The sequence below is a fragment of the Lycorma delicatula genome, chromosome 9 (genome assembly GCF_047948215.1).
Source record: "Lycorma delicatula isolate Av1 chromosome 9, ASM4794821v1, whole genome shotgun sequence".
Lineage (NCBI taxonomy): Eukaryota > Metazoa > Arthropoda > Insecta > Hemiptera > Fulgoridae > Lycorma > Lycorma delicatula.
Window position 1 is genome coordinate 19,864,432 of NC_134463.1, and position 23,748 is coordinate 19,888,179.

The 23,748-nt window shown below is 27.2% G+C and overlaps 1 protein-coding gene across 1 annotated transcript in view; it reads right to left on the bottom strand.

Annotated features, from left to right (window-relative positions):
* Window positions 1–23,748, bottom strand: part of Ca-alpha1T (Ca[2+]-channel protein alpha[[1]] subunit T) — a 276,487-nt gene that overhangs the window by 43,071 nt on the left and 209,668 nt on the right. The window contains exons 21-23 of the mRNA XM_075375644.1: window positions 22,313–22,450; window positions 17,663–17,810; window positions 7,060–7,293 (exon numbers count right to left, since the gene is read on the bottom strand). Of these exons, the coding sequence (XP_075231759.1) occupies window positions 7,060–7,293; window positions 17,663–17,810; window positions 22,313–22,450 (520 nt within the window). The remainder of the gene's footprint in view (window positions 1–7,059; window positions 7,294–17,662; window positions 17,811–22,312; window positions 22,451–23,748) is intronic.

Below are 23,748 nucleotides of genomic sequence, written 5' to 3' on the forward strand. Positions count from 1 at the left end.
AACAGAAAGCATTCTGTTTCTTTGCTTATTGACTCAATTGTGAGTCCATGACAACATGACAGTTGTGCAGTGTGATTTTTGTTCGTAATACCTAATAATGCTCAGGGCTAATAGCCTCATGTATTATTATTAGCATATCTAATGCTCATTTGCTCATTTGGCATTGCACCAACAGTTTCAAGAAACAGGATGTTTCGAGACGCTTTTGTGTATGGATGAAGATGTTGAATGCATCCTACTGAGTTTTATATGTAGTCTGGGAAAATCCACTCATCACATAAGTCAAGAATTAGCCTATACAGGGTTCAGTTGGTACAAAGTGGTACAGTTCACTTGGTATAAAGGTGAACTTGATGTGGCAGTTCACTTTAAACCAAGTGAACTGCCACATTGTAAGGATATGAGAATCAGAATCGCCACATGCATCAGTTGAGCATGAGAGAGATTTTCCAAAAGTCAATGATTTCTGTGGTTTTTCCTAAAATAAAGGTTTACAGTATGTAATTTTTTTATGGGAAACACTGTTACAGGAATCACAGATCTAGAAGTGTTACTAACAGGGTCTTCTCGCAGTTTCAAGAAAATTCTGATGAATTCATTTTCCAGCAGAACAGAGTACAACCACAATGGTACATGAAAGTTTGAACATTTCTTAAGAATGATGGATTGGCTGGAAGGGGCTTACTGATTTGGCATTTCACCAATGACCACCAAGACTGCCTGATCTCAATGTCTGTAATTTTTCCTAGAGGAGGTTTATGAAAGATTATATTTAATGTGGCCCTTCTCCAGCAACTGCACATGAACTGTGAAATTGCATAACAATGGTTGCTGTATAACACCAGATATGAATGTTCAACTAAGGGACAAGTCTAACTATTGTGTAGATGTATTCTGTGCATCTGAAGGAGGCAATATGAGCATTTATGAAAATTGTAAGTAAAGTTTTTATTGAAATGTGTTTTATAATTCACTGCAAAGTTGAATGTTCATTTTTACTACCTTGGCAAAGTAAAGGAAGTATTATGATTATGAAAAATTTCGGTTTTCAGATTTCAATGAAAATATTTATTTTGATCATCCCTGAATCCATTTTGACTAGTTTCGGTGTGACGTCTGTACGTACGTATATATCTTGCATAACTCAAAAACAATTAGTCATAGGATGTTGAATTCGGGATTTAGGATTGTTGTAACATCTAGTTGTGCACTTCCTCTTTTGTTTGCAATTGACTGAACCAAAAGTGTTCAAAAAGCCCAAAATCCAAAAAAAATTGATTTTGGATTTTTTATTAACTGCAGTAATTATAACTTTTATTAACTGCAATTAAGCCATGCGGGGTCTACATCAGATTGAAAAAAAAAATAAAGCATATTGAAATCTGATGAATCATTTTGATACCCTCCCCACAAATATCTGCCAATAAGAAGAGTATATTTTTTGATAATACTTAAAAATCTTGATTCATAATATTTCAATAATGTATTTTAATCTGAAGAAGGGATTTTTAAAAAATTTTTTATTATATTGTGCCTACACTACTTGACTACACCCAACTTTATGTTTTCAGACCTTTGTTAATTGAATATAAAATAATAGATGTAACCGCAAGAAAATGGTTAAAAATTGTTTCCATTTCAAAGCATACCACTATTAAAACAACAAATTGTTTTTGAGTCTGGTTTTGACTTTGGTTCTGTGAAAACTATTCAAAAATGGTTGAAAGAAACTGGTTCCTTTTAACATGGGGGCACTATGGCAATAGAAAAATCCTAGTTCATCACAGGACCAGTTTTAAGTAAGAGAAAGTAAAATTAATCCTTTATTGTCTGAATTAAAATTATTAAAGCATTAGCAACCAATGGAATAAATTACTGTATATTAACTGTTTGATGCAGATTACCTGTAGTTGAAAAGGGTACCACCAGTTAGCTAAAACATAATCAATGTGTAAAAAAGGCTATGTGGGCTAAAACATTGTTTGAGTAGATAATCCCAACCAAAAACAATAAAAAAACAGGAATGAATCTAAATTGAAATTTCTAAATTTTAAATTTCATAACTTTATGAAATTTATGGCTGGTACATTGAAAAGTGGTTATTACATCAAAATGATGCAGGTAAAGGTTATCATACAACTTAAAATACAATTTCATTGGGAAAGGAATGTTTAAAGAAAATTTAATGTTATGCCATAGTATGAGAAGAATGAATTGGTCAGGCAATTCCCCTAATCAGCAGAAAATGTTAAAAAAATTAATAGGAAGATAAACCCTACTACAAAAACCAAGTCATTAAGTGAATAATACAGGTATGGTTTCATAACAAAAAAAAAAAATAGTTTGCTTCTTGATCTATGACAAATTGAGTACATTAACTAATTAAGTATAAAGAAGGATATATTACTTAATTACATTTCATTAAATAATAATTGTTTTCAAATTAACTGACATTACAATACTGTCATCATTTGGTATTCTGCTTGGTGACAGGTTCCAAATGCCACCCCTATTCCTTCCAATTCTAGAACAAGTCTTCTCCTTCTCTCTTTATAATTTCAAATCTTCAACTCATTTATTAACTTCATCTTTCTTCTTCCTCATTTCCTTTATTCTTCTATTAATTTTTCCAAAACAGTTGTCAAGATTTTACTTTCTCTAACCACATGTCCTATTCAGTTTACGTTTCTTTAGTGTTCTTCCTGCAAAAGTACTTTTTCTTTTTTGATCATTACTTCCTCATCCTTTACTTTATCCGTGCATCTTATTTTCTCCATCCTTTTCATATCCACATCTCAACATCTTCAGTCTAATCCATCTTCTTCTTCCTCATCATCCATGCTTCAATTTCTTACAAGAAACTCCATACATAACTTATGGCTAACCTCTTTCTTAACTCTAAGTTCAAACGTTTACAATATAGTAATTTCATATTCTTATTCAAAGCTTCCTTTGCCATTGTTATCCTTCCTTTTATTTTCATTGTGTCTCTGTCCCTACAGTCCCCAAATATTTCTAATTTTTTACTTTTTCTATTCTTTCTTCATTTGCTCTTATCAACAAATCTTTTTAGTTGTTTACTCTCATTACTTTAGTTTTTCCTATATTTATTTTCCTTATTTCTTCCAGGACTGTTAACAATTTTTTAAGTATATATGTGCCATCAGTTATAATTACCATATCAGCAAAAATTATACATGCTATTTTTTGTTTTTCTATACTTATTCCTTCTTCTCTTACTTTTAATATGTTCCTGATCATATCTTCAATATAAATGTGCAACAGTGTCAATGAGAGGCAATATCCTTGCCTAACACTTGAACTAGGCCCACCCATTCAGTCATATTCTTACTTAATTTTATTGCTGCTGTTTATCTCGTGCATAATTATTTAATTAATCTTCTCTCTTTCATTTCTACTTTTTTACCTTTAAAAACCCCATCATTCTGTTTTCTTTAAATGTATGAAATATAGACACATTACTTTTCCTCTGTCTAAATATCTTTCTCCAACCATCCTTAGTAGCCCAATAGCATCTCATCACTGGTCCTTTCTCTTTCCTGAAGCCAAACTGTTCTACTCCTGCATTCTCTTCCATTATTGTTACCAACCAACATTGTAACCTAATGTCTTTGCACTCATAGGATATACACTCTAAGTTCTCCTGTAGTAGTACTATTGTAAGTTCTAACTAAAATTGTGCTTAATAATGACGCCACACTGTTTTTATATTTTTTCATAATAGAGAATAATGAACTACCATCAGGAGAGAAAGTATAAATGGTCCATTTACCAAATGTTATTTAAATGAATTTTTAAATTTCAAAAGAAAAATGACTATACAAAATATTTGTTTCATTGATTTCATCAATAAGATAAATACATAAAAACTGTGATAAGTATAACTAATCTATCAGGTTGCCTAGTGGTAAAATCATCATCACAAATTAATTATTTAAAAACTGATTTTTGAAATCGATGGTTCCGAGGTTCAAATTCTAGTAAAGATAAGTTACTTTGAGTATGGATTTTAATACTAGATAAGCCACAGGTTTGTTTACTGAACAAGTTGAAGGGATTGCAAAGCACACATTAGGAATAGAAAATAAAAAATATTATCAAATAATTTAAATAAAGATAATAACGCCTTCTCTAACATCTATTAAAAAATTTTATTTTTATTTACATATCCCAACACCATGACTGAAAAATAATTAAAAATTTTAATAAAAATAATACATTTTTGTGTTTAAAACTGACAAATATTTAAATGGAAATAGCAGTAATTAATTAAACAAACCAGATAAATAATCATGATACATATGGAATCTATAGAATCACATGTAACTAGTATAATCATATTTGTATTGGAAAAACAAATGAATAGTTTAAAACCACATTCTGTGAAGCTCATTTAAAAATGGTTACTGTGTATTACCAAAAATGCAATTCAGTACATCTAATTAAAAGAAAACAATATAATAATTACAAAATTTTAGATGATAATTTTTAAATGTTTAAATGATAATAACATCTTTAAAAATTATACTTCGAAATATAAACATAAATTTATGAACTACTAAATTAGTTATCAGAGTGATGGATTGCTTATGGAGGTTACACTTCTAGAATAATTAACACAGTAAATTTTATTTTAATCATATTGTTTCATTGGCTGTGAATACATTAGTTTATCATTGAAAATGTTTTATAACTAGACTTTTTTTAAATTTTGATATGTTAAGTTTTTAATACTAGTTCTCTAAAGATTTAGTATACTGAAAAAATTTTAATTAACATTTGGTAAGTAAATCATTCATATTTTTCTGTTTTGTTATTTTGAAATTAAAATAAAATTAAAAATATGGTAATAATTTTTATAAGATTCTCAACAATCTGTACACACATTTACAAAATTATCAGAATTCTAAATTATTCACAGACATTTTCGGTGAACAAGTTTAAGATACAGTAAGATCAAGAAACAGTTTAAGATACAGGAGAAAAAAAAAACAGTAAGATGTAGTTTGGAACTTTACTTCATAAAACAAATTATATTATATCTAATTAAGAAAAGTCTAAGATACCTGTGACTGAAAGAATCATTTAGAGGAGGGAGACAATATATATATTTTTACTTGATGAACTACACAAACTCAAAGCTTGTGCATAGGAATAGGAAATGTAATTTTTATAGCTTACGTAAAATCCCATGTCTGACCGGGATTCAAACCAGAGACCTCTGGATGAAAGCTTGAGATGCTATCACTCGTGCCAGGGAGGCTGGCATATTAATTCCTAATGTGCGATAAGTAACTTATTGTCATGGTGATACCCCAAGGTTGCCACTGCTGTGTTAAAACAATATTAACATGTAAGAAGACATGAAAATCCATTGATAAGTTTCTCTCTCTCTCACTCACTGTAATTACATTTTTCTCTTTATGTATTCACAAAGTGTGAATAAATTTGTTTTTGAACTTAGTAACTTATATCAAATTTAGCCATTCAGTCGTGTTCGACCATTGGTGATTCCACAGGCGTTGATGTTTATGTCATTAGAATTCTCCTAGCAGGTTTTACGGCTGGTTTGCCATTGCCTTCCCAATGTGATTAACTGAAATCCAACCACCAAAGAACACCGGTGTCCATAGTCTAGTATTCAAATATATATAAAAGGAACTTCCTTTATGAGGACTTGAATCTTAAAACTCTCGATTTCAAAAATCAGCTAATTTTGCGATGATGAGTTTAACCACTAGACTAACCAGGTGGGTTAACTGTTATATAAAAATGCTCAATGAAACTCTTCTTTTTTTTGTTTAAAGAAAGAATAGCTTACGGGTGGGTAAAAAAAGATAATTATTTGTTTTTCCAAATCAATTATGTCCCATAAAAAAATGATTGGCTTTTAATTCTACTTACTACCAGTCAAGAATATTACAAGTTTTATCAATGAAAATTCATTATGTTTGCTTATTATTTTCTCTTAAGTTTATTTACCTTGAATTTTGCTTGGTTGTAATTAATTATCATAACTTTGATTACATTAACCTTGTATTTATTTAAATTTTATATAGTTTTTAAAGAACATTATTACTTTCTAGTTTGATTACCTACAAGTTTCTACGTTTACCTACTTGTAGGTAAACGTAGTAAAATTAACCTTTGTTAATCATAATAATTCTATTTAAATGGTTCCATGAACATTAACATTAATGTAAAATAAGAAACAATTTTTAAAGAAATATGCAAATTATCCACTTGAAGATCATCTGGAGTTAACTATAATTATAATGCAATTTCTAAACTTAGGCAGTGTTTATTTCTTAGAATACTAGTGGATACCGGTGTTCTTTGGTGGTTGGGTTTCAATTAAGCCACACATCTCAGAAATGGTTGACCTGAGACTGTTGAAGACTATACTTCATTTACATTGATACATATCATACTCTGAAGTAATACCTTAACGATGGTTCTGAAGGCTGATCAGAAAAAGGTGTTAATTTTTTATATTTTCTACTTGATAATTTTAATAAACAAAAAATAATGATGGATATTAAATGTATGGATTCAGGTTCCTGAACTGGATTATTTTTTTAAATTATAAGTTCTGTTTGGTCCTATAAACATACATTAATTACAAAAGCCCTTCTCTATTGTGTAATTCAATTCATAGTTAAAATTTATATATTTACATGTATCAAAACATTTCTGAAAGTCAATTTGCACAAAAAAAGGAAGTGAAATGCTGATGTCAATATACAAGAAGGTAATAATAGAAATAATAGAAGAAATAATAGTAAGAGTACTATTATTAACTTTATAGTTGAAAGAAATTAAGGGGTGGAGTGAATCATGAGGTGTGTTAAAGTAGCAGTATTAAGGGGTGCAGAATGGTGAGACATTGCTTGCTTAGGAAAAGGACATGCATATAATTAGAAAAAACAAGCATCAGTTTGATTTAAAAGACTGATAGACTAATACAGAAAATCTAGTTTTCTATATACGGGTGAAATAAAATTTTTTTATATAGCTACAATTAAAAAAAACAATCACCTTAAGTAATTGTGGTGATGGATGCTGATTGCCATTATTTGTATATAATTGATGATTATGATGATGATGATTTTGATGATGATGATTATTGTTATTTAAGTGGTGATGACTATGGTTATTATGATGATGATTATTTATACTGCTAGAGGAACTAACTCCACCGATTGAGTTTTGTCTAGATAGTGAAATTCCACCACCAGTACCACTACCACTGGAACCTCCAACCCATGCAACCTGAAAAACAATTACTTTAATTCTGGTATTTCTGTAATATTATTACCTGATAAATTATAATTTATAAAACAGCACTTTTATTAAACAATAAAACTAAATTATTTATGACCACAAGAATATTTATTTTGTTTCAGTGAATAAACAAAAAAAGTGAGTAAAACTGAAAACAAAAGAAAATAAACTCATAAAGAATGATAAAGAAGCTTGTGATATTTATATAAATTGCAAGTAAGATAACACTGACACTACAAATAAGAATGTGTTAAAAAATAAAAACGAAAACAGAAGAAATAACAACATAAAATTACAAGGAAAAAATTGAAAAATTTGCAATAATAACTTAAATATTATTTGCATCTAATCTATTATTATTATTATGGAAATCTTATGATATGTGTAAATGACATATTAAGCAGCTTAATTACATAATTAAATAAATAAAATAAAAATCTACATAGTACATACAAAAAGATTAATTATAAAAGTTAATATACAGTAATATTTATATCACTTACATGAAAATGTTTAAAAGTAGAAAATATTTTATACTTTATAAAAAACATGTAATTATACAACCATACAAATACTTCATAAATTAAATACTAAAATAATTAAAAGAAAATCCATAAAAAGTAATTATTTTCCACAATTCCTTTAAAATACTTCGGTGTGTATGGACTGCTTTTGCCTTAAAAAAAAAACATAAATAACTGCGGTGATATGGGAACACATTTATAATTTACTAATACATAAAACAGAATGTTAAAAAATTTACATACATAAAAGATTTCTAAAACAGTGAACTTATGAGTAAGCATCTATAAATAATAATACATATATTGTAGAAGGAAAAAGGAAGAGTGTATTTCAATATGGGAAATATAAAAGAAAGTAATTATAGCAATGATAATAATATCAACAATAATTATAACAATAAATTTTTCATTCTGGTGTACAAAAATTGGCATCATGACAACTTTATAAAAAATTAAATTCTATTATTCATTTTTATAATTTAATAATTAAAAAAAAATCAGAACTCAAGAAAATTTTCAAATAATATTACATTTTATAAAAATATAATTCTCTATTGTACAAGACAGGTTTTGTTTTGTCCATATATTGATTCAAAATAAGAAATAAGTAACAACATTTAAAATTAATTCCCGTTTCTAAATCTACAAATAATTTAATGATCTCATTAAAACTATATATTATTTTTACAAAATTCCTCTAATTATGACACCAATTAAAATAATGTTACAAATAATTCAAATAAATATATAAAACAGAGTAGACAAATCTTTTGTGTCTCCATTTCAACAGTCATCGTTTAATTGGGTCATGTCCATGAAAATGTTTTTATAAAAAAATTCTTAATTTAATTATTTACAATTAATAACTTTTCACCATAAAGAAAGCCAAACATCTTATAATATAAATCTACCTTCATTTCATATACTGCAATAGAAATATATCATAAATTTAATTACCTATTTTAATTGAATGTTTAAACTTAGCTGATTTGGTTAATTATTTTAAATAGAAAAGTAAAGTATAAAAAGTATTAAAAAGAAATTATATGCAATTAAAATGACTAAATTGATAATAAACCTGATATTTTTTATTAATATTAAAAAAAAATTAGCATTTCAAAATATGTTATGAATAGTTTAATTACATATATATATATATATATATATATTTTTGTTTTGTTTAAGAAATAAAATTTCCTCTGTGTTATGATGTAAAAGACTGAATAACTATTGTTTTAATAATGTTGTATTAATATAAGTATTATTATTAATATATATTATTTTAGAAAATATTTATGCAATAATCTATTAATAAAACCACTTAATATTTAAGTATTTCCTTTTTAATTCTGAATTGAAGAAAATTTTAAAGAGAAAAAAGTACCCAAGTTGATTTGCTGCATATAATTTAATTATATATTAGGAAATTGTAAATAAAAATTGAATCTAAGACCGACATTTATTAAAAATATATGTTTTATAATTTGAAGTAAAAATACAATTTTTTATTAAATACAAGTCCAAATCAAACTATACAAGTAAACTTTAAAAAATTATTTAAAAGGTTTTCAATAAAGGAAAATATATTACGTAGTATATACATATAACAGCACTGTGAAAACAGTAGCACCAGTACTGAGAATAATCACAAAGGTTATTTAAAATAAATTATTTTATTTTTTCTATATTTAGTACTGTAAGTATATTTTAATGACAAATATAGTTTGAACTTACTTATTACATTTTTGATAATTTGAGTTAATTGTGTACCTCATAGTTATTAGGTTTTACATTAGAACGGCATATAATATTTTTACTAAAAACTGCACAAGAAAGACCTTTTGTATGTAATGTATGTTATTATTCTTTTCTCTACTGATACTATGAAATACTATTAAACCTTCTTTTTTTTAAATTAATAATATTTATAAAAAAAAACACTTTTTTCATTTATATAAACCATAAAGTAATTACCTAAAACTAATTACTTATAAAATTATTAAAACTTTTAAAACAACTTGTAATATTGTTTAAATATTAATAATAAAAATTAAATTTTATATAATTGATAGATAAAATTATTTAACAATTTAAATCGTAAAAAATAAAGCATTTGAATTTGTGGATAACATTTAAAATACATATCATAAAATATATATATATATATATTTATTTATTTTATATGTACATGTCACTCACTCACTGAATTAATAATTATAACAGTTCAAGACAACAGTTAAATCAAGAAAATTTTAGTTTATAATTTAAGTAATGATTAAAAATTAAGACTAAATGTGATCTTAAGATCAGAAGATTTTTCTCTAATAAATTGTTTTATTACTATACTAGTAGTTCAATTATTAATATTAATAATGATATATAAATATATATATATATATATTTTTTTATTGAACATATTTTCTAATATGTTTTAGTTAATAATTATAAAAAAAAATTATCCTTATGAATACAACAAAGTAGAAAGTTTAATATAGACTTACCAATTTATATAAATGACTTTTAAAATTCATAAATTCATCATCCGTGACTAAACTACTGTATCAGGTTATGCATTATTTGATGTTGTAGTACCTAATAACCTGATACTGATAGTATTTTAGTAACTGATAATGATTCATTAATTAAAAAAATATATATATATATTAAACTTGCGATAAAAGTTATAATATTAAAAAGAAAACAGATATAGAATATGAACACTTATAAATTAACTGACCATGTAAATAGCATGCATGATAAAAATATCATAGCTGTCAAAGGACTACATGATACAGGAAAAATACTGACGATTGAGGATTTTAGGGGCAGTTGTACCTGCATAAAAGATCTGCTGAAGGAAAGGAACACTGCTGTTTAGATGGGACAATGTGTCTTGTGTAGCAGTAAAATGTCAATTTCATTAGCAGCTTTATTTATTTACAATTCACTCATTTTATAAATGAATCATCTGAGTAAATAATCCTTAAAAAATTAAATTAATAATACTACTTTTAGATCAAATAGAAAATAGTAACATTCATATATTTCTTTTGGTTCTACATCATTCATTTGATGCAGTCTAATGTTGGAAATATTAATAAGAATAAAAAATTTGAATGACAATTATGTGTAAAACTATAGTTTGAACAGAATGAATATAATTGCTGTAGAGTTTGCAATTTGTCTATCTGGTATAAATATAGCTGGAGACAAAATATGTGTAGTTTAAAATATCAAAACAATTAAAACAGTTAGCTGTACCTTTTTTTCATTTGATATTTATGATGATGTGTGGATAATAATTCTTTTTCTTTCTTCTATAATACTTTTTTATGTTACAGGAAAGCACAAAAGAAAGAAGTATGTGGTTACGTCTTTTTGTATGTAAGTTCATATAATGTTATTAAAATAAATTATGGAATATAATGATGACAAACCACTCATGTCATCTGAATATAATATTGTTCAAGAATGTCAGCAATTATTTCATTAAAGAATACTTGGTCATCAATATAACATGTTGTAATGTAAGTGTCATATCTTTGCATTGTTTCATGTGCATTAAGTATGAATGTTCAATTAATTTAAAGAAATTAGTTTATTTTTGTCCAAAGTGATAGTGACTTCAAGTTACCCTGGAAGGATGACGACCATTATCAGGATCATAACCTCTAGTAACCTCTTTCTTTTTATTTTTCCTGTTTAGCCTCCAGTAATTACCTTTCAGATAATACTTCAGAGGATGAATAAGGATGATATGTATGAGTGTAAATGAAGTGTAGTTTTGTACAGTCTCAGTTCGACCATTCCTAAGACGTGTGGTTAATTGAAATCCAACCACCAAAGAACATAGGTATCCATGATCTAGTATTCAAATTCATGTAAAAATAACTGACTTTACTAGGACTTGAATGTTGGTACTCTCGACTTCTAAATCATCTGATTTGGGAAGACGTAACCCCTAGTAACCTATAAAATATTAGCAGTACTTTCACCCTACATTCCCACCATGTTAATGGATTTTTTTACTGTTACAAATTATAAATAAAAATCTGACCTTGAAAGTGGTTTAAAAATACTTCAAAAATAAAAAAAAAAGGTTATAACTTATTAAGTTTTGTGTATGTTGTCATAAGTTATTTGAAAATTTAATTAATATAAACACCATTTTTTAGCCAACATCATGCTGCAACCAATCCAGAAGCAAATTTTACAGGATGTAAAGTGTATTGTAAGTTAATCTTTTGTTTTTATCTTGGATTTTTGTCAATGGTGTAGTATGTTTTATTTTTAGGTTTTTTTTTATAAAATAATGTAAGATAAAAATTCTTACAATGCTTTATGGGTGATGGTTTTATTTATTCATTTTTGTTTGCTTTTGCTTTAATTATTTTATATTTTAATTTTCTTTTATATTGTTACTATTAATTCCTTTACTTTTACTAATGATAATTAGTTAACAATTTAAATATGTTTTTTATTTAAAGAATTTACTTTTTAAATAGATTCTCATAAACCCCAAAAAACAGTAAAAAGATAAATTACTATATGTTTTGAACTGATTAATAATTCTCACCGAGTAAAAATAATGTTTTTCTTGTTAATGGCTATTAAAACTAGATTATGAAGTAAGCAGATTAACAATATTTACTATTTTTGTTTTAGGATTCTGCCTAGAATACCTAGACAAAGTAGAACATTGGTTATTAATCTTTATAGATTAAATTATACAACGAATAACCAAATTACAAGAATGTGAAGTATTGTTAACAGTTATGAAATTTATTATATATGTATTAACTTTTTGTTTCAATTGGACAAAAAATATGTCTGTGCATTTGATATAAATATAAATAAATTACTGTACTATCAAATAAGAATGATGACATGTTAATAATTAAACTGTTCATATCTCTTCAGATTCACATTCAAAATAGTTTTAAATAATAAAGGATTGTGTTATAAGGCTCTTGTTGTCACTGTACAATTCATGTTCACCAAATTTCATTCAACTTTTCCCTATTTTAAATTTAGTTTATCATGCTTTACTGTTTTCTTGAAATCCTTCTGTTATAATTAATTTTGGTATAAAACCGAATTTGATCAATATATATAAAATAAAGAAATAAAAAGGCCAAAATAAAAATATAATTAATAAACTTAAAACTCAGTTATGAAAAGAATAAAAAAAAAAAAATCAGAATTTTAAGGACAAAAATCATTTAATACACTGGCAGGAGGGGTTATTGTCAGCAGAATCAGAAATAAACAGTAATGTTTACTGAATACATTAAACTAAATAACAGTTGGCAGAGTGGTAATGGCGACTAAGTTAAATAATTATCATGTATTATTTAACAAAATTGCTGTTTTACATGTATTCTGAAAGTAATTGCAACTATAATATGCAAGGAATCAAGTCAGAAGAATTTAACAATTTTTTTTATATAACAAATCATTGAAGCAAATGTTTTTATTAATAAAAAAAAAATATAATTTTCTTTATATTATAAGTATGGTAATTTTTACTGTGGTAATTCACCACTAATATATGGCAAACATGTAGAAAAACTGCAACCAATTTTTTTAATTTCATAATCTTTGAAAACCAGTTTATTAAAGGCAGTATTGAGATTGCATTCTCTCTTTACTTTATACTCTTTAACCTCCAAAGTGAACCATCAATTAATTTGTAAGATACAGTTCATTGTTCTTAGAAATACTACCTATTTATGCTTTTTGTATTAATAAGAAACCTTTTTATTATATACATTTTTATGTAAATTTCAGGGTTTTGTTATGCTCATAATAATTAGATTTTTAATTTTTTAACAATTAATTATTAAACTAATATTTCTGTTTTGTTTTTGTTTTATCTCAGGCAAAAATAAAAAGATAATGCCAAATAAACAGCAAACAGGATTGTTACAGAAATAAAGAATATCATTTACTAGATGACTGTTTTTTAAGTTTTATACAATTCATAAAGAAATGATGCTCTATAATTTAAGCTTACAAGTATCGTAGGGGGCGTGGAATCTAAAGTTTATAGTCAAGCAGCTAATATGTTGTATGTCAATGATTCTACAAACATTTCTTGTTTCAGTGTTTACAAAAGAGAAAACTAAATCTGTTCATGATTCAATTTCAATTTCAAATATTTTACAATTTACATTAAAAGGAAATCTTATATGACAAAGAATTGTTATCCCAAATCAATGTTAAGTATAATTTAATAATTTATTTTTATAATATTAATTACAATTAAAATAAAATTATCCTGAATTATTTCAGTTGTAATAATTTTTGAAAAATGTTATAGGTATTTCTAAATCTAAATTATGATACTTTATATCCCTGCGATAAAAAATTATAAATGATGAAGACAAAATTGATAAAAGTAAAGTCAACACTTCCTTTTAAATGAAACAATTTGTAAGTATGAGTTGTCATAAATGAATTATTCTAATTAGCTGACTAACAGTGAAGACATACATTGATAGTAAAACTTATATACAAAATAAAAACAAGTATTATATTTATTCTATTTACAGAATACATTTACGTTGAAAGCTTTGGATAATAATAATAATGTTCAGTAATTTTTGTTCATCTGTTGAGTGTGTTTTGCCAATGCTGCATTTTACTTTTCTTGATTTTTAGTAGCATTCTATGATTCAGGTTAAATTTTTATTTGATCTGTCGTTGCAAGCAGGATTAATGAACTTAAATTCACTGTAACTTGTAAAAAGTTAAGTTTGCAAGCTTAGGAGTTAATTAATAATGTATATGAATTCATGAAAGAAGAAGCAGGTAAATTTGGAAAATCAGGAAATGTCAAGCATATTATTCCAATTCAAAAGTGTCAAGAAAGAACAACAACTGCATGTGAAATATCACGATTGAAAATTTAAAGAGTAAGGAAAACAGAAAAAGGAGTTATTAAAATAATTACAGGAAAACCCATCAGAGGCATTTACTTCTTTCAGTAAACAGGGATAATTTAAAATCAATGACAAACCAGTTACAGGCCTAATGATTTCGACAAGTGTGTAATGAGAAGGGCCGTAAATGAATTTCATTTCAAAGAAAAACAGTTGCCCACCATTCCAAAGTTGCTTGTACGTCTGAAAGATTCAATGGGATTCTCAGAGAATAAAAGAAGCCTAAGAAGAGTACTACAACATTTAAGTTTCAAATGGGAAAAAAAACTGAAACAATAGGACTTGTTAACTTATTATTGAACATCATGACATTAGGATTAAATGAATACAGTACATAAATGTGATCAAAAAATTCAGAACCAAAACAGGCAATTGTTTAACTTAATGAAACATGTATTTTGTCAAATCACACCTTAACAAAATCATGGAGGAATGCTTCAGGAGAAGGACTTCTAACTCCAATTCTAAAGGTGGTAGATTGATTATGATACATGTTGGGGGTGAAATGGGATTTATTATGGACTCATAATTAACCCGGAAAGAACTGCAACAACTGGAGACTACTCTATGAATGCAAATAATTATTTAAAATGGGCTGAAGAAAAACTAATGAAAATCTTCCTGAAAATTTCGTAATAATTTTAAACAATGCATCTTATTACAGAACATTGTAAGACAAATTACCCACATCCAGTGCAAGAAAAAAATAAATGCAGGACTAATTACGTAATTATTGCATTCCATTCTCATCTTTTTCTTTTTCCTGTTTAGCCTCCGGTAACTACCGTTTAGATAATTCCTAAGAGGATGAATGAGGATGATATGTATGAGTGTAAATGAAGTGTAGTCTTGTACATTCTCAGTTCGACCAATACTGAGATGTGTGGTTAATTGAAACCAAAGAACACCGGTATCCACAATCTAGTATTCAAATCCGTGTAAAAATAATTGGCTTTACTAGGACTTGAACGCTGGAACTCTCGACTTCCAAATCAGCTGATTTGGGAAGACGCGTTCACCACTAGACCAACCCGGTGGGTATTCCATTCTCATCTAATATGCGGAAACCTAACTATACGAGATAATTAAAAGGTACAAAGAAAAATACAGTGTTATATTTGATGAACTTGCCAAGAAAAAATGGACATGAAGTGTTACAACTACTCCCATACCACCCAGGCTTAAACCCTATAAAATGGTTTGGTGTGAAGTAAAACAATATGTTGAAAATCACTTCATATAACTCATCACTGGATCAGAATAATATTAATCGAAAAACAGATTTTTTTCGTAAGGAATATAACTTAGTGTACTTTATAAATTAAAAATTAATTAATTATATTATTTAATATTAATTCAGTAAAAATAATATTATTTAATATTAATTCTTGACATGATTAATATTAACAAGAATGAAATAATTATGATAAAAATAATAAACATTAGTAGTGCTAATTTTACGTATTGTATATATACAGACGGTTCCATAGCAAACTGTATGTTACACTAAATGAGTAATAGATTGCCAGCTGGAGCAGATTCAGTTGACACAGTGTTAAGCTTCAAGATTCATGCCCTTTACTATAACAGTAGCATATTTTTAACGTTGAATTTTTCCACTTTAGAATTCATTTGTTAAATTGTAATTTATTTTAAATAATGTATGAACATCTTTTCTGATTTCAATGTTTTCTCTATGACTATATCTATTTTTATTTACCTAAAATCTGTCATCAGTATAAATGATAACTAGTTAAGCATATTATTTAACCTCAGAAGCTTGTGTGATGTTTGACTTCTGTTTACACACACTATTATAGTTTACTTGTTCATTCATCTATGTGCTGATTGTTATTTTTTTTAATTTACGCATTTAATTATTATATATTATAAATTTTCTGTACAAACTTAACACATTTTTTTGGTTACTTAAATTTGATTACTAAAACATTAAATTTAATATGTTTTTTTTTTAAACTCCCCCAAGACGACCAGCCCACGCTAAAAAGCTTAACACAGTCGCCTCAGGGTTTCATGGCAGCGCAGTCTGCCCTCCCTAGCTCGTCCGAACTCGGACATCCCATCGGGGTTTCTCGTGCCTCCTCGAAAACATACTAATCACCTCTTCCGGTGATCAGAAATTTAATATGTTAGATATAAAACAACTTAAATTCAATGACAATATTTTAATAAATAACAATTATATAAAAACATGTTTCAAGTAATTCTGATTTTGGTGATATTAAGCATGAAGTTAGATGACCACCTTTATATTAGTATAATTATAAAATCATTTTTTATTAATAGTCAAGGGACATCAGAAAATAATATGTTGTGTAAGTGCTTTATTTTTTCATCGACAATGTGTAACATTTTATAAGTGATAAAAAATATATTTTAATGTATTTTTCAGTAATAAAAAAAAATAATACTTTGAATTTTATTGTATTATGATGTCAAAAAAATATTTGGCTGCCATTTGAAAATTAAAACTGTCCCTTAGAGGGTAATTTTTATTCAATACATTAGATTTCATTTTATCTTCAGGATAATAAGATTATAATTGACTTTTAATCTAACTTTCAGCTAAACTGACATTTGTTTAAGCCCCAAAATTTGTTCATATAATATTGTTAGAGATAACTTATAAAATTAATCACAGTTTTTCAGAGTGATTATAAATTACTTTATCTTTTGAAATTCATAAAAATTCATGTAAATAGATTATAAAAAAAGATTAAATATAAAAAAAAAATAATAAAATGTTATAAGTACCTGTGATCAGAAGTTGCTATTACAAGCAGACTTTCATAAGATACAAGCAAGGAATTATATGATGTATAAAAATAAATAAATAGAAATATAAAAATAAAAAGATATTCATGATACCTGTGGTACAGGGCAGTTGCCTTGAGCAAGAGATGTTCGACTCTGACTACATAACTTATTATTAGAGTGTGCAGAAGATCTAGTATCCAATGGATTACGAATGGTACCTAATAATCCACCATTACAGTGTGAGTGATCTGACATATGCCTGAAAAAACAATGAATTAATTACTAAACAGAAAATCACAAAGTAAAAGATTAATTTAAAATGTCTCTAATAAATTTTTGTGTTAGTATTGTAGAATGTAAGATAACTAACTAATTGGGGGGTTTGGTGAACTACATTTGTTTGTATAAAACTGAAAACAATAATAAAATGTGATAAACAATCAAAAGAGTTTCTTATAAAATACTTCATAATACAATATATATTAACTTTTTAATCAGCATTTATTATTTTTTAAATTAAAAAAAAAAAAGTATTTATATTAATTACAAAAAAAATAAAATGAATCTTAAAAAGATTAATTTCAATTAAAAAAAAAAAAAAATATATATATATATATATATATATGTATATGTATATGTGTGTATATATATATATATATATATATATATATACATGTATGCTCATAATATTATTCAAAATTTCAAAATATAAAACTTACTTTTGAATTAAATGTGATGAACACTATTAAAAGAATACGTTTGAATTAAATATAATTTAATTCTAACTGAAGATATGGGGTACCGTGAAAATTAGTTACTGGAAATTAATATGTTATGTTTAATTTATCTAATTACTGTGCACTTGACTGAGAACAGCCTATGAGGCTACACAAACATATTTTATCATCACTGATATGGCATCGCAGACTACAGATGAGGGTCTATAATGGGCTGCAACTTTGTCATCAATTGACGAGCTCCAGCAAGTGATTGATTGTGGAGTTGCGGAGGTGGACATTGAGCAGTTAGTTCTTAGAGGCTGGCCTCAGGAGATCTTCCTATCTTCAACTCTAGTGGAGGACACAGTTGAGTTGCCAGAGGATGTTGGGTCCGCTTGGATTACAGACATGGCATTGGGAGTCAAACAACCGCAACATGCACTGATGTTCTGTAAAGGCTTCATGAATTTGATTAATAGTTGATTCGGCAGTTGGGAACTGTGAGGTGGTCATTTGCAGGTCGTACTGTACATGATGCAAGATAGGCAGGATTGACTAGTTTGCTTTAGTGGGTCCTTGGGTCGGCTTGGGCAGATTTTATGGCATTCTGTAGAGTACTGTATAGGCGGGTGGAGAAGAAGCATTATGTGTGTCTTTCACGAGTACCATCGGTGTCATTGTTAAAGAGCCAGAAACCACCCTTAGGTCCACCGACAATAATGGTGGTGGTTAGGGCAGAAGGTACGACCACCTTCAATTCATCAAGGGGGTAGTGTCACTGGGTGAGGTTAGGGCCCTCTCCGTACGACAGGGTCAGAGGGAGGATCTACATCTCTGGGTGCGAGCAGCTGAACAATTGAGCAAGGACATCGCCGAAAAGGTAGCGGGTACCACTACAGCTCTGATGGGAAGAGAAGGCCTTGCTGTCTCACAGGTGAATTGCATGGACATGCGCCTGGAGGCTGTGGATGTAAGGCGACTTCGCCCACATCATGAATCCACTGGAGTTTGCACAACGACACTGTGGTGTCTGTAGGGACAGCCCCATCCAGGAGGGGTGGGAGGTTCTGCATCTCACCACCAATGATCAAGTGAGGATTCCCTTGCAGATGCCACTGGGGAAGGGGGGAAGAGCAAGACTATAGTCCCAGTAGGGGATCCCTCCAGGGGTTCTCCATTAGAGATCTTTTTTTCATGTTTCAATAACTTGCAATAACCCGTAAGTACACTATTTAAAATATGTTTAGATAGTGATTACACTGGTACTTTTTAAAACAAAAATTAAAGTGATTACAAATCTTTATTAAGCTTAAATTAAATTGTCTATTAGAAATTATTTGTTGTTTCATTATTTTATAAAAAAGAAAATTCATAAGATCATATCCTCCCTCTGTTCTGAAATGTTTTATTATAATTAAAAATTTACATGTTAATTTTTTTTAAACATAAAATAAAATTTTGTGAAAATTAAATTGAATGTGTACATGAGGTTTGACCACATATAGCGTGTGCATATTTGTATTTCCTTCATTATAAATTTTTGGATGAAAAACTATTTTTTTAATGATATTTGACTGTCTACACATAGGTTATATATTGTAAATATGGTTTAGCCAAGTGAATAAGAGATTTTTGGTGATTAATTTGATTAATACTTTACAATGGACCATCAAAAAATTTTCATAAAATTTTTGTAAAAAGTTGAAAAACAAACCACAGCTAAACATTGAATCACTATTAAAGAAATAGCTACATAGTTTTAATTCATATGTTCATGGAAATGTATTTTCACTGTTTCAGGCATAAGATAAATGGAAGAAAAATTTCCATCAAAATTATTAAATTTTTACTAAAAATTGTATCATCTGAGGAAATGATAAAATAAGTTGTTATTAATTCAGTACTGCTAAACTAAACTGTACGTTTACAACACTGAAACAAAGTCTCATTGTCTTAAAGGAAGCTACTATGTAAGCCAAACCCAATAACAGGACATCAAATTTTACTGGTTTCTTCCATTATAGTGATACTATGTTCTACTAATTTTTAGTACAAATGATGGTATAATCAATAATAACGTATACTATATGAGTATTTTACATTGTTTGTAAGAAGCTGTCTACAAAAAGTGATCAGATGACAATTGAACTGTGGTAATGTACTAATTCACACATCGTTGCTTATTTAGAAATTTTGTCTAGAAGTAACATTGTGTTTATAACACAAGTGTATTCACCATGCTTGGATTCATTTGCTTTTTTTCCTCTACCAAGAATGAAAAATCATGAAAGGATAATGTTTTACAACTTAAAGATATTAAACAACAGTTATTGAGCAAACTTAAGACTGTACTTGAAAGTTCATTTCAGAAATGATGAAGAGGAAATTATTTTGAAGGTACAACATAAACATAGATGAATAATGGTATACTTTTTCAAATAAATAAAAATTACATAAACTTGTAATTTTATTATTTATCAAATCAATATGCAGTAAACTCTGCTATTTACATGGATGATTTTAAAATTTTGTAATGGGAATTTTGCATATCTCATTTAATTTTGATAAAACTTTGTTCAAGTAAGAATTTCTCATGCATGCATTTTTGTGATTTAGTTGTATACATGTACTCATACTACATAATAAGATACATATAGGTGAGTTCATGAAACTGATATTTATCAACTGTAATCAAATTAGTACATACATAATATATATATATATATATATGTGTGTGTGTGTGTGTGTGTGTGTGTGTGTGTGTGTGTGTGTGTGTGTGTGTGTGTGTGTGTGTGTGTGTGTGTGTGTGTGTGTGTGTGTGTGTGTGTGTGTGTTGTGTGTGTCTAGAACTTTGATTAAAGCTGATGATTATGAAATATTAATGAAATTCAAAAAAAGGAATCTCACATTTTGGGACTAAGAGTACTTTCTTGATCACATTCAAAAGTTATATGACTCATATTTATTGAGATACATAATAAGTAATAACAAGAGTGTAACAGATATTACTGTTCCTGTTAGTACTTGTAAAACTTAAAACTATCTGAATACAAAGTGCTGAATTATAATCAGTTATTAAATAATTCAAATTTTGAACTCTTGCACTTCTTGAATGATTACATAATTATACTATTATTTTACTGAAATTCATCTTTTAAAATTCATATTATTCCTCTGTGTTGTAAATTATATTTTAACTCTTATTAACTAAACCACCTTGCATAGAATAATGAGATAAGATATACATTACCTAAATTTTCCTGCAAATGCTATGGGATCCCAAGTATTCGCGGGATCCACAAACCCAGTGATTGAAATAATTTCGTTATTGCATAATAAAATTGTATAAAAATACTAAAATATCAAAAATTGCGTAACTGTGTAATAACTTCGAGTGCTGCTATCTGTTGTAATTTTTTAAGACTGTCTCCTTCAAACACTGATGGTTTAGCAAATTCAAATTTCGTTTGCTAATATAATTAATTTTATATCATCTTTATTTATTCGTAATACTTATAAATTTGTGTTAATATCAGAAATAAAATGTTTATTGTTTATTAAAAGATCTGCCGAAGTAAAACGTAATTTATTATTTCTATAATGTTCAAGAAATCTAGTTTTAAAGGATCTATTCGTTTTTCCTACATAAATACAACCAAAATCGTAACATTTAATTTTATAAATTCCATACAGATTGTTTATTTTATTATGTGGTTATTAGATTTATATGCTGGTTTAAACATTTCTTTATTGTAAGTTTTAGTAATGTTTTCAATGATATTATTAGTGTATAAATATTATGTACATGTTTTCATTCTTTTGTAAAATTTAGGCAAGATGTGTCTTTTTTCAATATTCTGTACTAGGTGGTTTAGTTTAATAGAATTTAAATATGATTTTACTATTATATGAAATAATCCTGATGGAGTTAATTTAAATTAAAAACCAATTATTTATTCATTTATCATGCTAACACCCATATGTATAAAAGCAATAAATAAACAGAAATATCCTCTCATTTACAAATTTTTAAAATACTCACATTGGACTAGAGAATAAATGATTGTTATTGTTGAGTACTATTTCTTGTTCATCTTCAGGTTCTGATGAAGTTCTTGATTTTCTTCTAAGTGATGGCCGTGATATCTTCCATGAACACTTTCTCTGAAATCTTGAAGACCTATAATGCAGAAAATAATTGATGCAGTTTTAAAATTTTATCCAATTTATTCTAAAACAAATTTGTTTTCTTTTATGATATTTTCACTATTTACACATGCACATACAAGTTAAAATATCATATTTAATAGTAATTTTGGCATATTTATGGGAACAATACATGTGTTTTGAAATGAAACCAGATACTAAATGAACCACACCTAAAGTGAAATCCCCCAAAAAAATTTTGTTTCTAGGGTTAAAAGTCACTGTTTCTGATTATTTTTATATATTTATTTATTTACAATTAACTTATATAATTTTTTATTACATTAAATTTGTTACATTCATGCCTTTTAATTACAATAACTAAATAACAAAAGATGCTTATACATTTTTTTTTTGTAGAACTGATTTTATTAATTAAATTAAGTTTTACACACAAACATTGTAGTTTTAGCTTTCTATATTTTATTGATAAAGAAAGCAATGATTTCATGAATACCAAGGTTGGGAACTTGTAACTTTATCATTGTTACAGCTTTTTTGATAATAATTATTATACAGATAATATTATACGTAACAGTTACAAATAAAATATAAAAAGGCTAATTCTAAAAACTGCAAATCTTGCTTCCAGAAGATATTTTTAGAACTATGAAGCAAGTCTTTCATCAATGCAATTGGAGTTAGTGGGTTATTAATGGAACCCATCTTGAAATATTTAGTAAATTTATTTAATATATGGTCAAACAGTATTAATCTACTAAATAATAAAAATAACATTCAATCTCTACTGCGTTGTTTTAGACCAGTTTACAATGTTTATAATTTCATACCATTTAAAATGTATAAAGATTGTGAAGTATATAAGATTATCTTATATTTTTACTTTGTAAATGAGTTAATGTTATCATCAGAGAAATACTAGTATAATATTTTTTTCAGCATTTTTTCATATTATAATATAAATATACTCATCTTTTCCAAGTATGTAAAGGTATTTTGGCTAGCTGGTTGAAATTGTAATGGTTAAATGTATTTATTTTCTAAAATAAATTTTTACGAGTATATGACTGGTCTGGTATTAACCACTAATAAATGCCAGAACTATGCAATGAAATTGAACCCAATGTTTTAGCTTCTGTGATCAATGAAAAATGGTTTGTTATATGTGGCTTCACATCTAATAGTTTATCAAATCATTAGTATTACACCTTTCTTTACGCCCTTCAATTTCTAGGTTTCCCTCATACATAAAAGTTGTTTGCAGAAACATTAATCTGTTAGTGGTTGCAGTTTATTGTGTTACCCTAGACA